The 21,116-nt window shown below is 42.9% G+C and overlaps 2 protein-coding genes across 3 annotated transcripts in view; both read left to right on the top strand.

Annotated features, from left to right (window-relative positions):
* The first annotated feature begins 1,329 nt into the window (after positions 1-1,329).
* Positions 1,330-16,370, top strand: tollip (toll interacting protein). The gene is made up of 6 exons (XM_080766833.1): positions 1,330-1,458; positions 6,004-6,165; positions 7,551-7,733; positions 9,367-9,555; positions 10,106-10,190; positions 11,209-16,370. Exons 1-6 carry the CDS (start codon positions 1,426-1,428, stop codon positions 11,571-11,573), a joined length of 1,017 nt encoding a protein of 338 aa, XP_080622959.1. The 5' UTR covers positions 1,330-1,425; the 3' UTR covers positions 11,574-16,370.
* Positions 16,371-17,841: 1,471 nt separating this feature from the next.
* LOC308311440 (AP-2 complex subunit alpha-2) overlaps positions 17,842-21,116 on the top strand; it is a 34,560-nt gene continuing 31,285 nt past the window's right edge. For both annotated transcript variants that reach the window (XM_080758128.1, XM_080758127.1), the window contains exons 1-2: positions 17,842-18,048; positions 20,361-20,429. In XM_080758128.1, the coding sequence (XP_080614254.1) occupies positions 17,982-18,048; positions 20,361-20,429 (136 nt within the window). In that variant the 5' untranslated portion in view covers positions 17,842-17,981. The remainder of the gene's footprint in view (positions 18,049-20,360; positions 20,430-21,116) is intronic.

The following is a 21,116-nucleotide window of genomic DNA, read 5'->3' as shown; positions in this document are numbered from 1 at the left end:
CCGCCCATGACCTCCTGCTGACAGGCTCCTCCTCCAGCCTGTAGGAGTACATGCCGAACACGGGCCAATTGTGTTCGTAAACACCTGGCAAAGCTGGATGCACCGTGGTAGATTTTACCCCACAACCTCCGTGGTGGTGGATAGGGACTTTTACCCATAGATAAGGTAGACGCCTCTTCCAGCTCTGTGTTCTCGAGAGGGGGCAAAGTTTTCCCGAGTTTCCTTGCGAAGCACTGCAGAAGCATGAGTGGAAGCTTGACAAGCTTTCGCGTGCGTCACTCACAGTCACAGATATGGTCACAGAGCGGATGTTCGGGACTAACAAGTCCCGGAAAAGATGTGCTGTGATTGGCCAGCGTGAGTGGCAGCGTGCCTTTTCCGCTTGAGTGGCAGCGTGCCTTCCACTTGAGTGACACACTTCCTCCCCAGAGTGTAAATTGTTCCACCTTCTCGTTGACTCCAACGAACTATGTTGGATTCATTTCAATGTGTATTTTCAGACATTCAACAATGCACTTAAAACCTCAATACTTAAACTTGACCTTTGGTTCTGTACTCTTTTTTTAACCTGTAGGCTATGTTGACCTTTGCCTAAAATAGCAGATCTTGTGTATGCTTGTTGTCGATCTGCCCTTTTCGGCAGATGATCAGCACTTGTCCTAGGGGGTCTCTGTTTTCAGTATGAAATTATGTAACATAATCTAATACAAATACTCAGATAAAAATCTCATGACTGAATTATTATTATTGTCCCCGAACTGGACGCAAATTCTCATTGGCCGGAATGAGATGACGTATGATGTATGATGATAAGAGCGCCCCTCACTTTACACGGGTGTGATTTTTGAGGGGCGTTAGCCCATCCTATAGGCTATTCAACTATAGTGTAGAATAGATTTTCGTCTGATACAAACATTAAAATCCCATTGACAATTAATGGAGAATTTTACATCATAGTGTCTGAGCAAATAAGATTAGAGTGATTGTCTTACACAAACATTAAATTCCTATTGACAATGAACGGCGAATTCTACGTCAGTGTCTTGAGCAAATATACATAGTGCCTATTTTACATCATAATGATGAGCGCCCCTCACTTCACACATGTGTGATTTTTTAAAACCTTGTTTAAAAAATATATATCATGAACATTAGTGAGGATTGAGGAAGATAAGTTGGTGTAAGTGGTGAAGTGGTCCTTTAAGAGCCTCTGCTAAATGCCCAAATTGTAGTTGTTATTTACTACTGCCGCCGCAGCCCACACGGGGGCGCACTCGGTCCAGTACAGTCTTGAACCCTGTTCAGCTGACGTGTGTCACGTGACCCGGCCGTTCTTTCCCACTTCCGCGTTGAGTTGTTTACATTCAGATCCTCTTCAGATTCTAGTTTTCTACTGGCTTCAAACAACAGATCTACAAGACCAACATGGCGACCACCATCAGCACCCAGAGGGGACAGGTACGACGTTATCAAGATGACGTCACTCATAATAATCTTGAAATCATAAGCCATGAGTGGTTATGAATTATGTTATCATGATGACGATGCTAGCTGCTAGCAGGGCTAGGCTATGGCAGAGCCATTGGGCTATGGCTATCCGAAAACATCACTAGATGTACAAGATTACAATTTACAAGAACGCGTTGTGAGCTTGGAGATCTGTTTTTTGTAGGCGAGCGACGCACTGTCGTACGGACGAGGATAAATCAGGCTTAAAGGGGGCTTTAAACAAGCCTGATTATCAGTGGTGTAAAGTAACTATTAAAGGACCACTTCACCACTTTCAACCAGGGGGGCAGTGAAGCCAATAGTGTCTGAAGCCAGTAGGAAATCCTGACTTCCTGAAAGTTCATATAATGGCCTGTTGTGGCGCTGTCATTGGGCCCAAAAAACCCCATAGCTCTATAGAGGTCCATGTATTTTGGCCCAACTTCACCGTCCTAGACTGACTGTATTACCTTAATAAACATGGTCATGAATACTTTCTGCTTCCAGTCACTAGTTTAAAGTCTCATTTCCCATGTCATAATATTCTTTTTGGAAAATGATGGTCCCGTTTATTTAAAAATATGACTATAAAGTCAAGTATGTTCTGAGGGGCGTGGCTACCATTGCAGTCTATGATCGGGACCACCTAACCTGACGCTGCCAGATCCAAGAAGCTTGCTACACAAATTTGTTTCACAGCTTATTGGGATCTGGGATCTCGGGAGCAAATTCGATGACAGGGCTGTTCCTTTTTTTCAAGATACTTGGTAGATGATTGGATGGACCGTCTGTCTATCACGAAAAAGAAGGGGGGAAGTCCCACCTCGTTGTCTGGGCCAGCTGGGCCCAAACGGATCTAGAAAGATGGCGATACAGGCTTCATCTTATGTCCATATCAGACCCGGAGAACGCTTTGTCCATATTATTTTACAGTCTATGCTTTCAACCTATCTTCATATAATAGGTCTTCATGTAATAGGCCAGTTCAGAAACCCATCATCGATGTGGAATCCAAGCTAATAGAAACAGCAGGCTTTCTAATCCTGAAAAGTTGCAATGCGAAAATAGAAGCCATCGTTCTCACCATAATAAAAATCTAAATCTTTTTGTTAAAATAAATCTTTCTAACGATGATGTCACTGATGGACGAATTTCTGAACTGCCCACAGCCCTCCCATGAGACACAGACCGAGAAGAAAAAGAATGGTGGCATTTTATCATCAACATTAGTGAGGACCAATTATATATGAAGATAGGTAAGGTTGAAAAGTGGTGAAGTGGTCCTTTAAGTACATTTACTCAACTACTGTTTTTCTTTATACTTCACTTCAGTACTTTTACTTCTACTCCACTACATCTCAGAGGCAAATATTGTATTTTACTCAACTACAATCAATGATTTAAAAACTTTAGTTACTACTGACTTTGTAGATTTTTATTATTATTTATTAAATAGCAGATCTACAAACTCACTACATTGCCTGTAGTCTGACATCTTATGATTCTTATCCTTTCCATCAATGTGTTTTTCAAGGTCAAGTTTAGTCTGTTCCTAATTCTAATCACATTTATAGTTTCAATGATATTAAAAAAGGAATGTTGCTGATCAACAAACTGACCATGCGTCACATGCATTGTGAGGTTGTACATCTGCTATTTTTGGAATGTTGACACAGTGATTAAGACACAGTTGTGCTATTGTTTTCGTGTGTGTGTGTGTGTGTGTGTGTGTGTGTGTGTGTGTGTGTGTGTGTGTGTGTGTGTGTGTGTGCGCGCGCGCTGATGTGCCCACAAGTATAGTAACCCTAACCTGGGTGTTCAAATACCACCAAAGTGGGAAACGCAGCCTCAAAATAAAGGATGCAAGACTGAGGTTCAGATTCACATTGTATTTATTGAGAAGGATTTAGAGAAAAGAGTTATCCAGAGTCATGCCTTCACACGGCGGTCGAGACTGTAAATAAACTAGAGAGAAAATAATTGTTCACCAAGAGAACGAAAACCAAGAAACCCTTTTCTGTTAACTACGTGCTTACGTTTAATTCTATTAGTCCCAGTATCAAAGACGCTGTCTCAAAACACTGGCACATATTGTCGTCAGACAACGCTCAACAACGTTTTTCAACACCCCCCATTATTTACTTTTAAGAGGACTACCAGTCTAAGAGACCGACTTGTGAAGGCTGACAAGCATATGAAGAGACCTGAACCAATAATGATAGGCAGTTTCCATCTTGTGCCAATATGATTAAAACAGATATTTTTCATAATTCACACAGACAAAGAGTATAGAATAAGATCTTTAATAACCTGCAACACGACACATGTAATATATGTTGTTGTGCCCATGCAACAAACATATTTGTCAAACATCCCGTAAACTGAAAATAAGGCTCAATGAACATAGACGCAGCATCACGTCACCCGTGGCACGCCACTTCTGTGAACTTGGCCACAAAGTGAGGAATGTAACATGTCTCAGTTACTGTGAATTGCATCGGGATATTGGCGACGCCCGTGGACCAAAAAGGTACTTTGCCTGGCCATCCCTTTATAATTTTGACTAATTGGATTATTCATATTAAAAAACAAATCAAATTAATCTAATCCCGCAATAGGGATATCTGGGCATAGCCGCTTCCCCGATGCCACACACATGATTTATTGGGTGGATGCTATTGACGGTAGAAAATAATGATGCTCTATATTCTAATGTATGTAATGTATGATCTATGAACGGCAAAAAAAGCCTGATGTCTAAAGTGTGTTTAAAGTTAAACAATCCCGTAATTGTTTTGCTTTGTGTGTATATTTTGAGATGTAATTGCTAGTCACATTGTTGATTGCTAAAAGAGACTTTATTACACCGTCCCAATCTGTGATTACCCATCGGGTGTGATGTGAGGTGATTAGCGGTGATTTTGTGCACCTGCACTATGTCGCCACTCCTTTAAAAGGAACCTACATTCAGTCACTCTCCACACTGATGAAGGATGGATAGCCGAAACGTTGTTAAAAAATGCAATAAATATTTTGAACTGAAGTCTTGGTGTGTGGGCCGTGGAGCCGGGTGGCCCACTACCGTTATTTTGAGAAGGAGACAGGTTGACATTGTGTTTATTGAAAAGGAGACAAGTTGACATTGTGTTTATTGAGAAGGAGACAGGTTGAAATTGTGTTTATTGAGAAGGAGACAGGTTGACATTGTGTTTTATTGAGAAGGAGAATTAGTTTGGGCCTCAACCTAACAGCCTTCCTCAGAGCACATTACAAAGTGACAATGGGGAGGTTACCCCGTCTAACAGTGGAATATCTACAGTATATAATGTCACTATGCATATATGCATATGCCTGTAAGATGGTCGAGGCTAGGGCAAGTGCTAAGGCAAGTGCTACGGGCTAAGATGGAGTTTGAAGAGGTGGGTTTTCAGACTACGGTCTGAAAAGAGATTGGGACTGGTGAGTGAGTATGCGGTTCTGTTTGCAATGGTAAGTGCATTCCATAGTTTTGGAGATAGAGACAGAAGGGAGAAGAGTTTGGGACGTGTAGAAGCATTGTCCTGGAGTTTTTAGTGAAGGTACTTCCCTGTGTTGGCTGATCTGAGCACGCGGGAGGGTTTGTAGGGTCCGAACAGACCTTTGGCTGCTTTGAAGGCCAGCATCAGAATAATTTGTACTCTGTGCGGGCAGCAACTGGGAACCAATGGAAGGAACAGGGAAGGGGGGAGACATGTGATAATTTTGCTTCAGCATTCTGGATCAATTGGAGAGGCTTAAGTGCACAAGCCGGTAGGCCAGTAAGGAGAGAGTAAGTTTTGATTTGACTGATGTCTGGATAAGGAGCTGGGCTGACTCCTGGGTGAGGAAGGGTCTAATTCGTTGAATGTTTGGTAGTCAACCAAAGTTTCTCGTCTGTGAGGAAGGATGAAGCCGAAACAGCACTTTCAATAAACATTAGACTTAAAGCACACACCAAAGGGTCGCCATGCAACTCATTGGGTCCAAACGGTTGCAAGGAGTTGCATGGTGACTCTTTGGTGTGGTTTGGGCCATTGAATTCCATGCATTGAATCACTTGGGACGACGTGCGTCAACGCGTGTCAACGTGCGACAAGACATATCACACCGCTGGGACAACACTTTAACCGTCTCGAACCTTTCGTGTGGTTTAGGGCTTTAGGCTTAGTTTTATCTTTAGCTGATCACTCACTGCCTAAACTAAAAGGCCTCACCGGCTTGTTTCTTACCTAATCTAAATGTGTGTGTGTGTGTGTGTGTGTGTGTGTGTGTGTGTGTGTGTGTGTGTGTGTGTGTGTGTGTGTGTGTGTGTGTGTGTGTGTGTGTGTGTGTGTGTGTGTGTGTGTGTGTGTGTGTGTGTGTGTGTGTGTGTGTGTGTGTGTGTGTGTGTGTGTGTGTGTGCGCGCGCGCATGTGCCCGTGCGCCGTGCGTGTGTGTGTGTCCTTCACATCCTAACACTAACGTTGAAAATGTGTGTGTGTGTGTGTGCGCGCGCAGGTGTACGTGGGCGAGCTGCCCCAGGACTTCCTGCGCATCCAGCCCACCCAACAGCAGCAGCAGGTGCATATGGACGCCCAGGCAGCCAGACAGCTGCAGTACGGAGGCACCGTGGGCGCCGGAGTGGGCAGCGTGGGTCGCCTCAGCATCACCGTGGTACAGGTGGGTGATGTGTGCAGTACTACACTCTGTGGGCACTAGGGGTCTCCGTGGTACAGGTGGGTGATGTGCAGTGCTACACTCTGTGGGCACTAGGGGTCTCCGTGGTACAGGTGGGTGATGTGCAGTGCTACACTCTGTGGGCACTAGGGGTCTCCGTGGTACAGGTGGGTGATGTGCAGTACTAGTACTACACTCTGTGGGCACTAGGGGTCACCGTGGTACAGGTGGGTGATGTGCAGTACTACTCTCTGTGGGCACTAGGGGTCACCGTGGTACAGGTGGGTGATGTGCAGTACTACACTCTGTGGGCACTAGGGGTCTCCGTGGTACAGGTGGGTGATGTGCAGTGCTACACTCTGTTGGGCTCTAGGGGTCACTGTGGTACAGGTGGGTGATGTGCAGTGCTACACTCTGTGGGCACTAGGGGTCACCGTGGTACAGGTGGGTGATGTGCAGTACTACACTCTGTGGGCACTAGGGGTCACCGTGGTACAGGTGGGTGATGTGCAGTACTACACTCTGTGGGCACTAGGGGTCACCGTGGTACAGGTAGGTGATGTGCAGTACTAGTACTACACTCTGTGGGCACTAGGGGTCACCGTGGTACAGGTGGGTGATGTGCAGTACTACACTCTGTGGGCACTAGGGGTCTCCGTGGTACAGGTGGGTGATGTGCAGTACTAGTACTACACTCTGTGGGCACTAGGGGTCACCGTGGTACAGGTGGGTGATGTGCAGTACTACTCTCTGTGGGCACTAGGGGTCACCGTGGTACAGGTGGGTGATGTGCAGTACTACACTCTGTGGGCACTAGGGGTCACCGTGGTACATGTGGGTGATGTGCAGTGCTACACTCTGTTGGGCTCTAGGGGTCACTGTGGTACAGGTGGGTGATGTGCAGTGCTACACTCTGTGGGCACTAGGGGTCACCGTGGTACAGGTGGGTGATGTGCAGTACTACACTCTGTGGGCACTAGGGGTCACCGTGGTACAGGTGGGTGATGTGCAGTACTACACTCTGTGGGCACTAGGGGTCACCGTGGTACAGGTAGGTGATGTGCAGTGCTACACTCTGTGGGCACTAGGGGTCACCGTGGTACAGGTGGGTGATGTGCAGTGCTACACTCTGTGGGCACTAGGGGTCACCGTGGTACAGGTGGGTGCAGCTGCAAGCAACTCTAAATTCTATTTGTTGAATCTAGAGTTGCAACACCAACCATTGACAGCCCATACATCCAAACAGAAAAGAGCTATCTGAATGTATTAAACCACTTTAAACTCACCAACATGTAGGCATAGCACTCTATAGTGTATACAATACTTAATGTACAGATATTCTACGGATGTTAGGTTCTTAGCTGTCTCTGTCTCACTCTCTCTCTCAGGCCAAGCTAGCTAAGAACTATGGCATGACGCGCATGGATCCGTACTGTCGGGTGCGTCTAGGCTACGCGGTGTACGAGACCCCAACGGCTCACAACGGAGCCAAGAACCCTCGCTGGAACAAGGTGATCCAGTGCAGCGTGCCTCCCGGGGTCGACTCCTTCTACCTGGAGATCTTTGACGAGGTGAGAGCCTTACTTCAAAAACACGCGTTGGTTTTGTATTTTATACCGTTGTTATCCAGCGGTGGACCAAGTACTCACATGTTGTACCTGTAGAAACACTCTGTTACAATTAAAAGTCTGGTATTAAGAGGGGGCACGGTGGCACAGTTGGTAGTGCTGTCGCCTCACAGCTAGAAGGTCCTGGGTTCGATTCCCGCTTGGGACGCTGTGGGCGCTGGCGGCGTGTTTCCTCCTCCGTCATCAGTGCCCATACCCGAAGGCGGTGTTGGCGAAAGGGCCTTTCTGTGTGGAGTTTGCATGTTCTCCCTGTGTCCCCTAGGGTAGGTACCCTCACAAAAAACATGCAGTAATCCTGGTCACTAAACTGCCTCCCCCTGGCCAGCCGGGGCGCCTGATGGAAGGGGAAGGAACTGGTTGGAATAACGTGTTCCTTCCACACGGTACGTCCAACCAGGGAAACTCCCCCCTGTCAGGTGTAAAGGAGCAACTTGAACACTCAGGCATGAAGGAAGCATGAGTTCAAGTCCGTTGCTCTCCCCTTGTCCCCCATATATGGGGACTAGGTTGGTGGAGGGTGTGTAGAGCCCAGGATCACATTAGATGATTGACACAGGGGTGAGAAATGGGTTACAAAATCGTGGGATAAAAAATATATATATAAAAAAAAGAAAGTCTGGTATTAAAAATTCACTCAAGAAGCATCCGAGCCGGTGGCCTCAAACGATCTCATACAGGTTTTTATACAGGCATATAAGCATGAGTCCAAAAGAGTAGTGTCCAGTATATATAATGCCCTGGTTTCAGCTAGGGTCAACTCCACAGAGTACATTAAAACTAATTGCGAAAAAGAGTTGGAGATTACCATCACATCAGAAGAATGGGCAAACATGTGCAAAACACAAATTACATCCACCAACTCAAGAATGTGGAGAGAATTCTGTTGGAAGAACTTAATGAGATTTTTTATTACTCCCAAAATTAAATCAAGACAACTGAAAACAGATCAGTCATGCTGGAGACAGTGTGGCCACATGGGGGCGGGCCACGCTCATATTTTCTGGTCTTGTCCTAAAATTCAGAAAAACTGGCAGGATATTCACTCCACCTTGGAGACCATTCTGTGTTTGGAGATACCTCTGTCTGTTTCTTTTCTACTGTTGGAAAATATCCCTGAAGAGTTTCTTCAGGGATGATAAATATTGAATCAAAATCCTCTTAGCATCAAGTAAAAAAGCAATCACACGACGCTGGTACCAACAGGACCCACCAACGAAAGATCAATGGATGGACATTATTGAGGAACTGTATTCTATGGAAAAACTAACATTCATACTGAGACTACAAGAGGATAAATTCTATAAAAAATGGGAAAAGTGGAATCTCTTCTCTCAGCCTAGCGATATTGCAATAGGATTTCATTGAATGTTTGTTGTAATATGAAAAATGCAGCCTTTTTTCTTTTACTTTTTGTCCTTTTCTTTCACGTATTGTCTTGCTAGTTCTTTTATTTTTGTCTGTTCTTCCTTCAATAAAAATTAAGTGAAAAAAAAAACGTGCATTTAATTGTGAGAAGTCAAAGTCGCGATCAGGATTAAGATGTTGATTAATTGTGTAAAGTGTGTGTGTTTGACAGAGAGCGTTCTCCATGGACGACCGGATAGCCTGGACTCACGTCTCGATCCCCGGCAGTCTCAGAGAGGCCAGCAGGGGGCAGTGTGGAGGCCCCCAGGGGGGCGGGGCCGTGGTGGATGAGTGGTTCAGTCTGAGTGGAAGACAAGGAGACGACAAGGAGGGCATGATCAACCTGGTGCTGAGCTACGCTGTGAGTACTTAGCCCTAACCCTAACCCTGGCCTACACTATACATGATGAACCTGGTGATGAGCTACGCTGTGAGTACTTAGCCCTAACCCTAACCCTGGCCTACACTATACATGATCAACCTGGTGCTGAGCTACGCTGTGAGTACTTAGCCCTAACCCTAACCCTGGCCTACACTATACATGATGAACCTGGTGCTGAGCTACGTTAGCTAGTCTGCTAACCGTGGGCGGATAGGACCGATCTATGGACGTGTATTTGGAATACATGAAATGTAAGATCACATACATTCTAGGGCTAACAAGTTAACAGAAGTCCATCAATCAGCATGCATACTTTCTCATAGACGAGGGCCGTCTACATGTTTTAAATGTTTCATGTAATCATCGAGCCATAAGATTGATTGCTAGTTTAGCAAAAAGAAATACGTGATGGTGGCCACACACACACACACACACGCGCGCTCTCTTACTTTCAGTGTTGTGTATAATGTGTTGCATTATGCTCTCTGTCTCCCTCTCCTGGTGGTGTGCTGTCATGCCATGCTGCCAGTCGGTGCCAGCGGGCATGATGACTCAGCCCGTGGTGCTGATGCCCTCTGTATACCAGCAGGGAGTGGGCTACGTCCCCATTGCAGGTAGGACCACCAAATCAACTCTGCCTCTCTTTATTTGTCTTTCTTTTGCATTTTACCCCCATAGACATAGATCCTTTGTCGCTAGCCGATCTACAAGCTTGGCTATTGGTGTAGAGGGAATAATACAGAGCAGAGGGCTCTTCTCAAAATACACCCTGAAGAAGGCATTTTATTTGTGGAAACGTTGGTAATGAAGTTTATTGCATCATGGTTACGAGCTGTCTGCACTCCTCCCTGGTTGTTTTCACACCATAATATAACATTATATTATAATTAGTATAAGATCTTTTACCAATCCCCACTATTGGTCAAACACCACACATTCCGTGTTGTTGTTTCTCCGGGCCACATGTTTGTCTCCGGGCCACATGTTTGTGTCGCAGTGTGATCTGAGACACACACACACACACAGTTCTTTTTTCCCCCTTTTCTTTCTCTTCTTTTTTTGAGGGGCGCTATATACAGGTTTAATGTCTGTTTTTAGTTCAATGTTTGTTTTAAAAACGCTATTGACAATGAAAGAAAAAATTACGTAATCTTGTCCCTAACACAAACATTAAATGCCATTAACAATAAAGAGAATGTAATGTTTGTGTTGGCACCGTTTGTTTTATATCACCATTACATCACCTAATCAAGATGAGTTAGACTATAGCGCCCCTCACTTCACACAGGTGTGTTTTTTTGTATGTATGGCAAATAATAATAATAATCGATAACTAACTAATTATAGACAAAATACCCTTAGTTTTGTTTGTGGGTGGTTGGTGGTTCATCTGTAATTGAATACATTTTTAAATGCTATCTAAGTTTCTATTACACAATACTTAATACCTTTTCAATCCTGCACCTGACAAATATCCCAAAGTATAAAAAACTAAAACTAACAAACTAATTAAAATTTCAAATCCAAAACTATACTAACCTTGCCTTCCTGAAAATCCACATTAAGTACCATGGACGGAGATATCCGTCATTTAATTGTTCAATATTCTGTGGTGTGCGTGTTTCACCACAGGCGTACCAGCAGTCTACAACCAGAGCATGGTGCCCATGCCCATGGGCGTGCCCCAGCATATGGGCGTGCCCCAGCATATGGGCGTGCCCCAGCATATGGGCGTGCCCCAGCATATGGGCGTGCCCCAGCATATGGGCGTGCCCCAGCATGTGGGCGTGGTGCCCCAACATGTGGGCGTGGTGCCCCAACATGTGGGCGTGGTGGAGCAGCAGGGCGGCGTGGCCTGCCTGGAGGAGGACCTGAAGGCGTTGCAGGACATGTTCCCCAACCTGGACAGAGAGGTGGTGCGTAGCGTGCTGGAGGCGCAGCGCGGAGACAAGGACCAGGCTATCAACTCGCTGCTCACCCTGGCAGAGGAGCTGTAGCCACACCACACCACCCCCCCCCCCCCCCCCCCCCCCCCCATCAACCCACTCCTGGCTAGGGATGGGACGATGACATTTTATTGTGGCAAAATTAGTTGCGATTAACAGTATTATCACGATAATCAAAATGCATCCCTATTCTGGGAGGAATGTTCGGCAAACATAGCAGGCTTGTCACGTTGTGATCTTGTAGGCCTGCTATGTTTTGGCGAATCGATTTGTGCAGAGTGAAGCGTACCAAATGCACTCTTTACAGGTCAGTTGTATCAGGTATAGAGGGTTTAAGTACTGCTGAATTTGCAGCTCAACAAAAGCCAAGTCATCCTAGTGTACACACTGTACAGTATGACAATACCACGATGAATTAAAATCCCTGCGATTACTGTGATCGTTTTCTTATCACGATAAACAACGAGGATGATCGTCCCATTCCTAGTGCTGACCGTGACTGAGGAGTTGCAGCCACACCCACCACACCTTGGACACGCCCCCATCAACTCAGTGCTGCAGGTGACGTGAGCACGCCCACCACCACTCTCCCCTATCCATAGACGGCGGTCATCAGAGATGATGATGTAATGATGCAAAAAAAACACAGAGTGATAAATAAATAGAGCACTTATTGTTATATTTAAATTCCAATATAACACTTAGTTCTGATTGGTTGGATGGCTCTACCCGTGCTTCAAACCAGCATGACGTCACACCTAATCAAAATATGAAAATCAGCTGGGCTGATCAGAGCCGGCCGGCTAAGTGGCTAGGCTAGTAGTTTGCATGAGGCGTTTCCGGCCGTAGTGGCTGAATCTGGCATTAAAACATCTTAAATGCAATGAGCTTGAACTAACAGTTATGTTTTGTTCCTCTGTGTGTTTAGACTGACAAAAGTTGTCTAGTGTGGCTGATAAACAATGCTGTCTGACCACATATTTCAGCGATAGCACTCGCAGAAAGTCCCACAATATGAATACATTTTGAATTTTGATATGTTTTATTTTGTTGGTAACTGTTGTATAATCTCAACATTACACCCTCTGGTGTAATGCGATTAAACAGTTACTGGCGTGCCGATAATCACAATAATGCGTGTAATATTATAGTCACGGTAAAGCACACTCTATGGTGTAAAGATTCTTAAACATAAATAATGAGTAAGAGCCCGTGTCCACTCAGGCTCATTTTTCCTCTGCAGAAAACGCCAAGACGCTGCACAAATAATCTACTCCAAACGCCCCAGTTGGAAATATTTTGTCTCACAGCAAAATAAGATAATAAGAACATACGACGAGCGCAAAATATTGGCTAATCGCTACACAGCGCTGGGATTTCCCCCCAATAAAACGCACCGATCTCATTAACAATTTAAAACGCCTTAGTGGCTCAAGAAAAGACACATCTTGGTGAACACGGACCGTAAATATAAATGAAACGTACGGGAGGTATGGCATCGTGTCCAGCTGTTCATACCAAGCCTGTCCCTGAAGTCACTTATGTATAGTATTATGTGTACCAGGGATGGGACCACAGATAGTCCTCTGACGTCACTCGTTCATCCCCTGGGTCACAGACGTTTTTATCCCCTGGGTCACAGACGTTTTTCTCAGTGGAGGATAACATCGGATCATCTTAGAATCGTCTCATATATGAATTTTGGTCAAAAAATAAACAAACTTTCTATATCATGGACAATAATCTAAATATGCTTAAAACTCTTAAAATGCCACTTTCCTTATACCACTTGAACATGCATCCATATTCTTAGGCAGAACATTTGCCCAAACATAGCAGAGCTACAAGCTCACAATGCATTGCAACAAGATGTGTTGTGAGCTTGTAGATCTGCTATATTTTGGGCAAAGAGGTAATTGTGAGATTTTCAAGTGGGTCCTGATCTGGAAAAGGTTGAGAACCACTGAGTTAATCAACCTAACATTGTGTGTGTGCAACCTGCTTCTCTCCGTGTTCGATACCGTATATATAGAGTATAAATGTAGATGAATATATTGTTGAGTTTGTAAATTATGGAGACGTCTAGACACCGCTTGGCTTTCCACAGGCAGGATGTGTGTTCATCACATGCAATAGTTTATCCAACTATAATAGACTTCAGCCATTATTTTAAAAAATAAGTTATCGCAAAAAAATAAAGAAAAGAATAGCCTTAAATGGCATGCGGCAAACACATTGTTTGATCTTGCCATCATTTTATAACAAAAGTCACTGTACCTCACTGTGAGACCCACTCGTCTTCTAAATACGTCTTTACAAATCTTAGATTGTAAATCTTAGATCGGCTATTTCTGTCATGATTTCTGTCGGGTTTCGAGGGGGTTAGGGCTCAGGTGTGGGGGAGTGGTTACTCAAGAGAGTGCAGATAATTCTTTCTTTGTATCTTGAAGAATCTGCACCTAGTTAAATTATTCCTGAAGACTCCCAGGGAGGTGGGTTGAGCGTGCCTTCTGACTGACTTGATCCAGTAGAGCAGTTGATCAAAATGACAATTATTTACATTCTCTAATTGTGTAGACTTCTCGTAAAATTAAGTAATGCAGATGTTTAACAAAGATTTAACTCTTGAGAGTGTAAAATTAAACCAAATGGACCTGTAATAGTCCATTTGTTTAAGAGTTAAAGAGTTAAAGATGTATATAAGGGTCCATTTGGTTACCTACTCTCCCATCATTTAGCTGGGGACCACCTGGAATACCCTCAAGGACTATACTGGTGGTCCCCGGACTACTGGTTGAGAACCACTGTGGTAGGAGAGTTGTCGTTAGGGAATAAACAAACACCTATTTTGGCCTGTAACTAATTATTACGGAATGTTTTTTCCAAACCAGGAAGGCTGTGGCGGACGTGTTGGATAATGTTTTGTCGCTGAATGGCGAGAAATCTCTTATCTCCATATTTTTATGTTTTTTTTTCTTCCCATAAATGTATGCCATACATCGCCATACCACAGTCGCACCAAAGTACCACAAAATAGCCGCTCCACAGCGTGTTTTGATCGTGTAGATCGGCAATTTTTTGCTATTTATTGAATCCTGTAAAGAAAGGGTTCCCAAACCTTTTCAGGCCGCAACCCAATACGAGAGAGCATTCCACCTGACAGCAACGAGATTATAATATATATACACTCATAAATGCATACTGTACATACATACAAATTCACAATTTTCAAGATGATTTGTAACGTTTTAGTTTTCACCCTGCGTCATAATGTGTAAAGATGTTGCGATATTATATTTTTTACACTTATAGCTGTGGAGATTTGATTTATGATGCCAGAAATATTAATATTATGTGTCAAATATTGTATAGAACCGATTGTGTAATTATAGAAGAAATATTGTTGTACAGTGACTGCAAATCTGATCACTTTATTTTTGGGTTCATGTCATTTTTTTTATGCTCCCACAGTCCCTGCTTAGCCTACTAACCTGTAACCTCCAAGCCACAATGACAGTATAGGGGATAGCAGTGGCAGCCATTTTTTGGTGCAACAGATAGAGAACACATAAAAAAATTCTCATAGAGATTTACAATAATACAATAATAAATTATTTGAAGCCTGAAACATTTGATTCTGTGTTAAAAGTATATTTGAGGCCCATGGGTGGTGGCGTAACCGTCTGGGCACCCGACTGGTAATCCAGTCGCAGTGTGCCGCGGGTTCGACTCCCGAGCCCGACACAGCCTTTACTGCATGTCTTCCCCCATCTCTCTCCCGTTTCCTGTCAGCCTACTGTCTGTCCCTTCAAAAAAACAACTAATAAAAAAGGCGTAAGCCGCAAAAAATATCTTTAAAAAAATTAAAAGTATATTTGAATGAACTATATACTATAATTAACTATTCAAATGTGTTTTTTTTTTTACACATAATCAAATGTTTTATGGTCATGATAAAAACATATTTTCGGAAATCTCTTTGGGAAAAAATACTGTACTCTAGATCTACAAAATGGCCGCCACTGGCTCTCAAATATTTTCATGTCAAGGACCCCCGATTTATTTGGCTGCAGACCCCCATTAAATATATTTTGTGCCAGTGAACCCCATAACAGATTTGTGTTTGGAATATTTTTGAACACAAATCTTGTATGAAGGGTCCTTAATTTTGGCACAAAACATTTCAGACAAATGCAATTTGGTGATCCTTGACATGAAAATGTTAAACCACTGGTATTAAAAACATCTAGGAAAAAATCACAATAATCATAATAAAATAATCAACTAGCCTACACTTTAGAAACAAGCCCACATAATCAACTATACACTTTATAAACACGCCCAAATCATCAACTGCACTTTAGAAACAATTTCAAATAATTTTTAGAAACAAACCTAAATTAACACTTCAGAAACAAGCCCAAATAATCAACTACACTAGAAACAAACCCAAATAAACAACCACACTTCAGAAACAAGCCCAAATAATCAACTACACTAGAAACAAACCCAAATAAACAACCACACTTCAGAAACAAGCCCAAATAAACAACTACACTTTAGAAAAATCCCAAATAAACAACGACACTTCAGAAACAAGCCCAAATAAACGACTACACTTTAGAAAAAGCCCAAATAAACTTTACAGAAAAACAAGGCCAAAGCTAATAAGCAGACATGGCAACACTTGGATTTCAACCTACAAACATCAAAATGTCTTCATGCTGTTTCCATGAAACAGCTGCTCAGTGTGCACACATGATAGATTAATTAGTATTGTTATTATTACTTTGTTACTTTACTTTACTGTTTGATTATTTTGTGAATGACAAATTGTGGATGATTAAAAAAAAAACATTTTGACTTGCAGTTCTGTGGTCTGTCATGTTGATGAACACTTTGTTTATTATACTAGAACAGTGGCTGTTGGGGGGTGATCAGGTGTGATCAATTGGGTAATAAAGGGTGAGATCGTGCATCATTGTGATGTCAGAACATCATTGTGATGTCATAACAGGCCAGCTCCATATATGGAGATGTAGGGGTGATCTGGATTTGGGCCCTGTCCGGAGCCTGGGTAGAGGCTTTTGTGCTGGTTCTGGACAACCAGCGATCCAACGGACTTGACACCGGGAACCTCACGCCCTGTGGTGATGTGGAACGCATGTGTCACATTTGAAGTCGGTGGGGCGAACGGTTCTCTTGTTATGTGGATTACAGACGTACACACAGAGATGTCACAGTAATTGGAAAACCAGTCAGATTGAAAAGGTTGCACTCGGTTTCAGCGAGTGCGTCGTCGTGCTAAGCGTTGCGAAGTCGACTTCAGTCGACTCAGTGCCGAGTTATGATGGGGACAGAATGATGGGTGGGTGGGTGCACCGTGTGTGTGTGATATTGGATCACAGGTTTTTTCTTTTGTTTCCTTTTTTACGGTTTTGAACACGATATGGTAGATGTGGAGTTTTCAGTAACCTTAGACTACAACATGACATCACGCCGCGGTGGTAAGCGCTTCACAGCTGCATACCTAAACCCATCTGTTTTTACTAACCACCTTATCACCTAAAACTGGCCTTGAGTCAGGCTTCACTTTCAGGCAGGCTCGGCTCCAGGATGAAATGACTGAGGGGGCATTTGAAAATGGCGAGGGTGCACATCTAATTTTTATATAGTAAAACTATGCTGTATGTACATAAAAGTGAGGGTGCAGAATTTGGAACGGAGGGTGCTGGGCACCCTCTGGCACCCCGTGGCGCCGGGCCTGCTTTCAGGCCCAATGAGAGGCTTTGGTTTAGGTCAGTGTTTCTCAACCAGTGGTCTGGGGACCTGTGTGGTTCCAGGTAGTCCCCAGAGCTAAATGATGGAGAAATTGGTAACCGAATGGACCCTAGATCTAACTCTTGAGAGCGTAAAATAAAAACCAAATGGACCCTCACGGGTCCTTTTGGTTTCATGTTACAAGAGTTAAATTATTGTTTAACATCCGCATTAATTAATTTACAAGAAATCTACACAATTAGAGAATAATTGTCATTTTGATCATCAACCTTTGCCTGTTATCTCTCCTAATCAAACAATACAGTGCTGGATTTGTGGACAAAATCGTATCGAACGATAACAAGTTTTGTGTCTGAGAGGCTAAATCTCAGAATAAATAATGGACCTTTATGCTGGTTGTCATGACAACTACAAATAGCAACATCAAAGTAGCAACATGCGGAAGTATTGCAATCCCAGATTTGGCCACTAGGAGGCGGCAGTTTCACTGTTGGTGTTCCAACGCCACGCACGCACGCACGCACACACACGCAGCAGAGGCAGTGGGCTGCTAGCTAGCTGTCTCGGTGCTAGCTACAGTTAGCAGGGTGTTGTCATGTTGTGAAACCCTGCAGCAGAACATTTTAATTAATAACATTATTGATCATAATTCATATTCACAACATATTAAAATCAAAGATGCCTGCGGTGTCTAAAGGAGACGGCATGAGAGGCCTGGCGGTGTTCATCTCTGACATCAGAAACTGTGAGTTTTAAACTTTACTTTATGTTTAGTTTTAGTTGTCAACAAGTGGTGGAATAATTTACTCACATTTATTACTTAAAGTAAAAGTATAGAAATACTGTAAAAGTCCGCTGTGCGATATTTTCTGTTTTCATCTATGACATCAGAAACTATGAGTTTAAACTTTTCTTCATGTTTAGTTTTTGTTGACAAGTGATGGAAGAACTTCTAGAAGTATAGCTACTCACATTTATTACTTAAGTAAAAGTATCAATACGGCAATGTACATAAATAGGCTACTCTGTAGTGAAGTCCGCTTTTGAACATAATCAGTAAAGTGATACAAAAGTTATTGGCAGGAACATGAAGCTAGCTAAAGTAGAAAGTAGTCATTATCTCACAGGTTATTATAACATCTCATTGTGTGAGAGAATCAAAGACTATAACCACAAACGTTAACTTTCTTGTAGGCTATACTCTTTTGGGGGAGTTTGATACTTAAATCAGGCTTGCTTGTAGCATATACAATGATGATGGCTATACATTTTGAAATATCCATTAAAATAGCTAAAAGTAGGCCTATATAGACATTGATTTGAAACATGTAATACAGGATAGATAGGCTAGGTATGGGCACCAGCATGTAATACACTATGCATTGGCAGTGGGCACTAGAGGGCCAGGCATCTGGGCAGCATGTAATACAGGATAGATAGGCTAGGTATGGGCACCATGTAATACAGGATAGATAGATGCATTGGCAGTGGGCAACATGTAATACAGGATAGATAGGTGGGCACACTGGGCACTATAGATATCTGCAACATTCTGCGGGCACCATGTAATAAAGGATAGGTGGGCACTGGGCATTATTAAGCCCAAACCACACCAAAGGGTCGGGTTGGGACAAAACGTTTTTTAAGGTAGACCACACCAATGCAACTCATCGCAACTCAATAAGTTGCATTGGTGTGGTTTACCATAAAAACCGTTTTGACCCAACCCGACTCTTTAGTGTGGTTTGGGCTTAATAGTGGTTTGGGCTTTAGACATCTGGGCACCATGTAATACAGGATACATGGGCACTATAGACATCTGGGCACCTCAATGTGAAATTGGCTATTTTGTCCAAAAGTATTAAAAAATATTTTTTTTTTAAATGTTCAACTTCTTGTTTATGCCCCAAAATGTCTGGATACCGGTATACAGGTTTTGTATAGCAGTTGTAGAAATATTAGAACTTAATTGTCGAATGTTGTTCTAATGATCTTTTTATTACTCTATGGTGTCGTCCCATGGCCTAGGGGGTCATAGGGGTGTCATCCCATGGCATAGGGGTGTCATCCCATGGCCTAGGGGGCCATAGGGGTGTGATCCCATGGCCTCTTGCTCAGTGCCCATCCCGTAGACCTACGCAAATTGGTCTTTTATAGTGCTTTTTTTTCGATCGAGTCGAGATGCTACTCGCATTAACATTGGGTTGCTAGCTGGTGTTGTCAATAACACTGGAGCCTGCCATCTTGATCGCAGCGCGCATACGCATCCATATAAATTTATTTCAATCGCTTTTATCTCCAATTCCTTGTCCCAGATGGCATTTCTGGTTTTATTCCATAGCCAATAGCCGGCGTTGTGACCCTCCTGATCAGGTTAAATGTAAAGTGTTTAAAATCTGCTTTCCTGGTTTTAATTTGGCATCTTGTGACAAAGACGCACGCACGCACGCACGCACGCACGCACGCACGCTTCACCTCGAATAACCTTACAGCCGAGCTACTCCAAGTACATGTGCGTTTAACGTAAGCATAAAACATAAATAAATAATCCGTGTGTGAAATACTCCTGGCTACACCGGAATTGTGGGCGTGTGCAGATTTGATCCACTCTCTCCATTTGGGAGACAATATACGTGCACGTTGGGGCATACGCACGTAAATGAATTAGAGCCGATCCTATTTTTACAGCATGCATATCCGGGGCCCGCACTATCCACGTGTCTGTGTAGCCGGTATCAGAATCAGAATCAGAAGACTTTATTGCCATGACATGTAAACATGTTAGGAATTTGGTTTGGTGGGACAGCAGAGTGCAGTTACAACAACATTAGGACAAGTGCAAAACAGGACAAGACAAAACTATGGAATGCACTTCCCATTACAATTTGCCATGCTTTTTGTTCTTGCTTAATGTAAATCACTCTGGATAAAGAGCCTAAATTGTAAATTGTAAGACAACACATCAGATTTGGTCTAAGCAGGATCTCAGAGTCACATGTGTGCAAGTATGTACATCTTGTAAATACAATGTAACAGTATATGTTGGTGTGGTTACAGGTAAAAGTAAAGAGGCAGAGATCAGGCGGATTAACAAAGAATTGGCCAACATCCGCTCCAAGTTTAAAGGTAAGTGTCAAGTGACGTGATTTTGATGTAATGTTTAATTAATTATAATAATATAGCTGAAAGCAGCGACAAACGATTTTTAAAATTATATATAATAATAATAATAATATATAATAATAATAATAATAATAATTATTATTATTATAATTATATATATACACGTGTGTATATATATATATATATACTGTATATATATATATATATGATTATAATTATTATTATTATTATTATTGTATGTAATGCGCAAATCGAGTGGCAAAGCAACATGCAAAGTGAGTTTAACATTGTTTAATGTTGTTTAATGCAATGAGGTAGGACTTTTCTGTGTGGACGTATGGGTTGTCAAGGCCAGAAAGTAGGCCTTCCTGCATAACTTCCTGGTTTGATGATGATGTCACGCGCATAGTCGCATACCCTCTATACGCAGAATGAGTCATAGAAACATAAAACACTAACGTTGAGAGAAAGAAGACCATGCAATTAACAAACTAACCTAAACTATACCTAAACCTAACCATAACCCAAAAATCCCAAACGTGAAAGTATATTATATACATAGAAGGTGGGGTCCTGAGAGGATTCCCATGCTGGAGAATAGACTTTTCAACAACACAAAACAGCCTTTGTTTGAGTAAAAAAAGTAGTTTTGTTTATTTTTGAGCGGTGCACACTGCTCCAATAAAGGGC

The sequence above is a fragment of the Protomyctophum bolini genome (genome assembly GCF_963924005.1).
Source record: "Protomyctophum bolini genome assembly, chromosome: 1".
NCBI classification, from domain to species: Eukaryota; Metazoa; Chordata; class Actinopteri; order Myctophiformes; family Myctophidae; genus Protomyctophum; species Protomyctophum bolini.
Note: the sequence above shows the minus strand (reverse complement) of the source record. Positions and strands in the feature narration are given on the sequence as shown.